This window comes from Balaenoptera acutorostrata, chromosome 6 (assembly GCF_949987535.1).
Source record: "Balaenoptera acutorostrata chromosome 6, mBalAcu1.1, whole genome shotgun sequence".
NCBI lineage: Eukaryota > Metazoa > Chordata > Mammalia > Artiodactyla > Balaenopteridae > Balaenoptera > Balaenoptera acutorostrata.
The window spans coordinates 106,001,103-106,007,211 of NC_080069.1; the positions used below are offsets into that span (position 1 = coordinate 106,001,103).

At 46.0% G+C, this 6,109-nt stretch overlaps 1 protein-coding gene across 1 annotated transcript; it reads right to left on the reverse strand.

The window, feature by feature from the left end:
* Window positions 1–441: 441 nt before the first annotated feature.
* On the reverse strand, window positions 442–4,816 carry TEX48 (testis expressed 48). Its single transcript, XM_057549165.1, has 3 exons — window positions 4,494–4,816; window positions 2,302–2,430; window positions 442–545 (listed from the first exon to the last, which is right to left on the reverse strand). Exons 1-3 carry the CDS (start codon window positions 4,699–4,701, stop codon window positions 442–444), a joined length of 441 nt encoding a protein of 146 aa, XP_057405148.1. The 5' UTR covers window positions 4,702–4,816.
* Window positions 4,817–6,109: the final 1,293 nt, after the last annotated feature.

Here is a 6,109-nt window from a genome sequence, read left to right on the forward strand (position 1 = left end):
CAAGCTCTAGACAGTTATTACAGCATCTATTTATAGCTGCCCGTTGCTGACCAGCCTCTCCTAAGTACTTCGTTAGGTTGGTAAGGAGTGACTGAAAGTGTTTTAGAATCAGACCTCATTTCTTAATAAGAGATGCCTAATTCTAATTGTTCTATATTCAAGGGAATCTCAGAAGTAGGGCTGGGAGAGGGGAAAAGAGGAGGGACACAGGCCTAAGATGCAACTAAGGACTTTAATTGGAGGCAGCTCCTCCACAGTGGCTTCTCCGGGAGCTGAAGTGACTCTTGCTGGCGGCACAGGGATGGCTCAGATGTCTTCTCCTCCTCTGGGGAGTTTCCGAATCAGTCTTCATGGCCCCTGTTCACCGCCCCCTTCCTGCCGGAGACCCTCCAGCAGCCGTGCAGCCTCGGAGACCTGCGAGGGGGCTGCCGTCTAGAATGTTCAGGGTCTCCCAATGAGGCATGGCTGGTACGGCCAGCGATCCTGGGAGTAGCGGCTTGGGTTTCTCTTGTGAAATCCTCTTTTGGAAACATGTGAATTCACATCTGAAAGAAGAAAGGGAAAAATCACACTGAGTGAAGGCTTTGCTCTGGGCCTGGGTGGCCTGTTCCGGTCGCCTCCATCCCTGGTCATTGTCAGATTCTGGAATACTGTGTGAGCCACGTGGATCCTGGCCTGGGACGCATTGGTACCTCATTGGAGCATTCAGTGACAGCAGGGTGTCTTGCAAAGTGCAGTGGCTGAAAATAGAAGAATTGGGCCCATGATGGTTCTGACGTTAACACCACTCTCTGCTGGGCCTTTGGAAAGTCCCTTCCCACTGTGGGCCAAAGCCTTCTCTATACAGTGAGAGGTGGGTTTATTTTGTTTTTAACATCTTTATTGGAGTATAATTGCTTTACAATGTTGTGTTAGTTTCTGCTGTATAACAAAGTGAATCAGCTATACATATACATATATCTCCATATCCCCTCCCTCTTGCGTCTCCCTCCCACCCTCCCTATCCCACCCTTCTAGGTAGTCACAAAGCACCGAGCTGATCTCCCTGTGCTATGCAGCTGCTTCCCACTAGCTAGCTATTTTACATTTGGTAGTGTGTATATGTCAGTGCTACTCTCTCACTTTGTCCCAGCTTACCCTTCCCCCTCCCCGTGTCCTCAAGTCCATAGAGAGGGGGGTTTTTAAACTATGCTCCGTGGAGCCCTGTGGGGGGAGGGGAGCTAGGGGGGCTTCCAGACCCTCACCCCCAATTCGAGTAGAGCAGGACCCCTTTGATTTTTTTTTAAAAGCGTTTGTTGTTATAATTAGCTTTTTTAAAAAATTAATTGATTAATTAATTTTAATTTTTGGCTGTGTTGGGTCTTCATTTCTGTGCGAGGGCTTTCTCTAGTTGCGGCAAGCGGGGGCCACTCTTCATCGCGGTACGTGGGCCTCTCACTGTCGCAGCCTCTCTTGTTGCAGAGCACAAGCTCCAGACGCGCAGGCTCAGTAGTTGTGGCTCACAGGCCCAGTTGCTCCACGGCATGTGGGATCTTCCCAGACCAGGGCTCGAACCCGTGTCCCCTGCATTGGCAGGCAGATTCTCAACCACTGCGCCACCAGGGAAGCCCCACCGCTTTGATTTTTTATAGAAATTGGACTTTGAAATTTTGTTTGCCAGGAGGGTTTAGCTGTTACGAGAATCCTGAAGTGACTGGGCTGGATGACGCTCACCTCTCAACAGCCAGCCTAACAGGGTGGTTGTGAGCTGTGTGAGGTCACCTGGGTACAGCGTTGGTGCCCATCAATGGGGCTGCATTTCTCCTTCCTGGATGTAGCTACAGCCCAGGAACCAGAGGCATTTCTCCCCCCACTGGACTACGCTCAATCCACAAGCATTTTCTGGCATGTTTATTTGCCATGTACCTGGTTGAGTTTGGAGGAACAAAAGTGATGTAGGCCCTGCCCTCCTGGAACTTATGGTCTGGTGGCTGAAGCAGACATTAAGCAAACAATCACATGCAATACACATATAAGACAATGCCACAAGGGCTTAGAAGGAAAGTATGGATATGTGTTCTTTCTTCCCAGACCTCCTGCTCCTCATGTAATTCCCAGCTCAGAGGGTCCTGCAGCCAGGTCTTAGACCCCTGGACTCTGTCCAGTGTGTCCTAGAATGTGACTGCAGCTTCCTGAAGGCAGCAGTCCTGCCACTCCTGTCACCCCACTTAGCTCAATATCAAATTGGGGTTTGGTCATTAGGACAAGGCCCCCTCCCCCAGAGGTTCCTGGTCAGTGTTAGGACCCCAGTTTGGAGCTCACCCTCAAACTCACTGCTGCTGAAATAGGAGGTTCTCTTTTCTGGATGGAGCAGGGATTTTCCCAAAATCACGCGGGACGCTTCATTATCTTGCTTGAGATTTTGTCCGTCAAGCTCATCCTTCTGCAGACCTGGCAGTGGTAATTCCACGTGGTCATGTGGGGAGGCTCAGAGGAGGTACCAGAGGTGAAGGCGTTTTGCCAACTGGAGCAGGGCACATGGACCAGTGGTGATTATTGTGGGGTGGGAAGTACCTGAGTCTGCGTCCTCTAGTCTTCTGAGTTCTCTGCCTCATAAGCAGGCACTGGATTCAAAATATGTATTCTTTTTAAAATATAAAGTTTACTTTTTTCCTGTTTATAAATATAATGCATACCCATTATAGAAAAGCTAGGAAATATTGAAGAATATGAAGTAGGAAAAAATGCCCCAAACACCCCTCCCCTCAGATATGATCACAGTTCCAGTGTTTGCCTATGCATATTTTTACATAGTCCATCACATCCTGTATATTATGCATGCATTTTACTTTGTACATATCATAAACATTTTTCTCATGTCACTAAATTTTAAGGATTTTATGCATAATTCAGGATTTATTTAACCAATGTTCTATTGTTGGGTGTTTAGACTGCTTTCAAATTTCACTACCATAAATGCCATTGTGATGACCACTGTTGTATATAAGGCTTTGTTTTGACATACTCCTAGATTCTTAAAGAATAACATACAATCTTGTCAACAGACTAAGCTGTATTCTGTAATAAATGACTATCCTTTTCTAGCCGCAAACCTTGAACAAATTGCTTCACCTCTCTCTGTCTGTGTTTTCAGACCTGCAAAATGATATATCCATTCTGGATAATCAGGTCCACTTCTTAGAGTTATTACAGAGATTAAATAAGATCACTTTTCTAGTATGTAAGCTCTGAAACAGTAGGGGACTTATCTGATCACAGCTGGGTCCCTTGTGCCTAGACAGTGCCTTGCATGTAATTGGGGCTCAGTAATTATCATTATTATCATCTTGGAAAAAGGGACTGACATTTTTAAGTTTCTTGGTTTTTATCGTGAAATTATTTTCAGGGGAAGTATTTTAAAGGCCCCTGCTATGGATTTCTGGCAAAATATGCCATGAGAATTTTTTTCCTGCCATTGAACTGTCCTGTCTCCTAGTGGGATTGTGCCAGCTGCCTGACCAGCCTCCCTGACCCCACCACTCACCGCCCAACTGTGTGTTTGTCAGTCCTAGCTTTGCCTGATCTTGACAATAATGCTTTTTTTTTTCTCTGTCTGAAATTGCTGATTTTGACCCCCAGTCTTCTCCACTATGACCTTTTGTCATGGATCATCAAGAAGGATGTAATTACAAACTGAAGGTCAGGATGCCTTCTCTCCCTCTCTCTCTCCTCTTATACATGGTTGCCTTGGAAACTGTGTGTTCCAGATGCTCTGACTAAAGATGAAAAAAGATGTGTAATAGACTTTGCATGAGCAAGAAATACACTTTCGTTTTGTAAATGATTGAGATTTAAAGGCATATTTGTTTTATCAGCAGAGCCTATCCTATCCTGGCCAATACCTATATACTATAGTTTCCATTTGTTGACCTTTGTTGAATGCCTACCTAGTGCAAGCCCTGTGCTTGGTGCTTCTATATATTCCCTCATTTAATCCTCCCAGTGATCCTGAAAAGTAATAATACAGTGTGGATATCCCCATTCTACAGGTAGGGACACTGAAGCTCAGAGAGAAAGGGTAAGTGACTTGCCCAATTCTGTGGCAGAGCTGATTGGATCTAACCCCAGCCCCAAAGGCAGGGTTCTTAACTGCTATCTTTATAGTCTTTAGACAAGTGATTCTCAGACTATGATGTACGTTGAGGTTTCCCTGTGGGTCATGTTAAAACGTAGGTTCTGATGCGGTAGGACTGGAGCAGGGTCTGAAAGTGCAGCTTTAACAAGCTCCCAGGTGATGCCGATGTTGCTGATTCATGAATCGCACTTTAAGTTTCAAGATTTTTAAGCTCTATTGTTTATTGATTTGGGTACTTAGCCACCCAATCTTCACCTCATTTTAGGTTGGAATTATTCAATCAAAAGCTGAAGGAAATCTGAGGGTATCTCAGCAGGAAGGGGGATGAGCAAAATGAAGCCTCGAGAGGCCAGGCAGGGTGTTTTCGCCTGGTACCTACCATGCTTTGATGGCTGAAGCTCTTGGGTTTGACTGGGGATCTTGGAGTCATCTGTGGCATTGGGTTCCTCACAGCATTTGCAGCATAAACAGAAGATCTTCGAGGCCAGGTTTTGGTGGGCTGCTGTATGAAAGAAAGGAATGGGGCCTTGGGTTCTGGGGCCTGAATTCCAGATGCCCCGTTGGAAATTTACTGTGATGGGGGTCATACAGGGTCAGCTTCTCCCAAGGTATAGTAACACTTCCCTCTCCCAAATCTCTTGTAACTCCCTACAGCCAGCAGGTCCAAGCCCTTCAGCCTAGGTTGCTCTCTCTTAAGGTCACTATCCCTATTTTATACAAAATTTTCTTACCCATGGAAAGGAGTTGAAGCCTCTATTCTTCCAGCTTTGCTTGCAGGGGTGCCTTATTGAATCAACCGATCTTGAATTTGAGCCCGGTTCCCTGGGCAGGGCTGTTTCCTAAATAAACATGAGACTGTGGATGAAAAGTGCCAGTCCTTTACCTGTGCTCACGCTCCAGGTAGGATCCCACTACAGCAGAATCCCAGCCCATGCAGAAATCCACGTAAACATGCTTGACTTCTAAAGAGATCTGTATTCTACCCCATTTCTAGGGGTAGGTTCCTTAACCTTCTCGAGCCTCACTTTTATCATGTGGAAAATGGGAAAAGCAGTGCCTACTTTGCAAAAAGTAAAGGTTTAAACCTACGAAAAGTGACCCCTGTGGTGATGGGTACACAAAGTGCCCAGTCAGTGGTCATTGCATGTCCTTTCCCTTCCCTTCATGTAGCTCATTGGCTCCAAACTATTCTAGCTGGTCCAGGTCCCATGAGAACATGGTGATGAAGCACAGTCTTATAGATGTAGGTCCTGGTTCTGCCACCAACTTGCTGTATGGATTTGAGTAAGTCCATGCTTATCTCTGTGTCTCAGGCTTCTCATCAATAATAAGAGGAAGTTAGGTTAGATGATCTCTTCAAGGATCTTCCTAGTTTGGGTGGTCCAGAATTACAAGGCCTTGTTTTCATCCCAAAGTCCTTTCACTGTGTATCAACTTTTCCAGGTCTCTGAATGCTTCCTGTTTTCCCTTCCCTTTCTTAAAGGGCAAAACCCCCTTGTAGGACATTCTTCTCACAATACCCAACTCACTATGTGAGTTGTCTCACTCATGGGCTTTTGCTTCTCACTTTCTCTACTCTCATACCGTCCAAGCCACCATCAGCTCTTGCCTGAATTATGGCAATAGATTTTGAACTGATCTTCCTGTTTCTTTTACCGTTGACTTCTTTTTTTTTTTTTTTTAAAGAATTTCACTTTTATTTATTTATTTACTTACTTATTTTGGCTGTGTTGGGTCTTTGTTTCTGTGCGAGGGCTTTCTCTAGTTGCGGCAAGTGGGGGCCACTCTTCATTGCGGTGCGCGGGCCTCTCACTATCGCGGCCTCTCTTGTTGCAGAGCACAAGCTCCAGACGCGCAGGCTCAGTAGTTGTGGCTCACGGGCTTAGTTGCTCCGCGGCATGTGGGATCTTCCCAGACCAGGGCTCGAACCCGTGTCCCCTGTATTGGCAGGCAGATTCTCAACCACTGCGCCACCAGGGAAGCCCTTACCCTTGA

Excerpts from the sequence above, each read along its gene's own strand:
- TEX48 (XM_057549165.1), bottom strand. The coding sequence starts at position 4,701 with ATGACCCCCATCACAGTAAATTTCCAACGGGGCATCTGGAATTCAGGC. Across the intron at positions 2,431-4,493 it reads GCTTCAGCCATCAAAGCATG|GTCTGCAGAAGGATGAGCTT; the intron begins GTAGGTACCAGG and ends TACCACTGCCAG. Across the intron at positions 546-2,301 it reads CAGCAGCAGTGAGTTTGAGG|ATGTGAATTCACATGTTTCC; the intron begins GTGAGCTCCAAA and ends TTCTTCTTTCAG.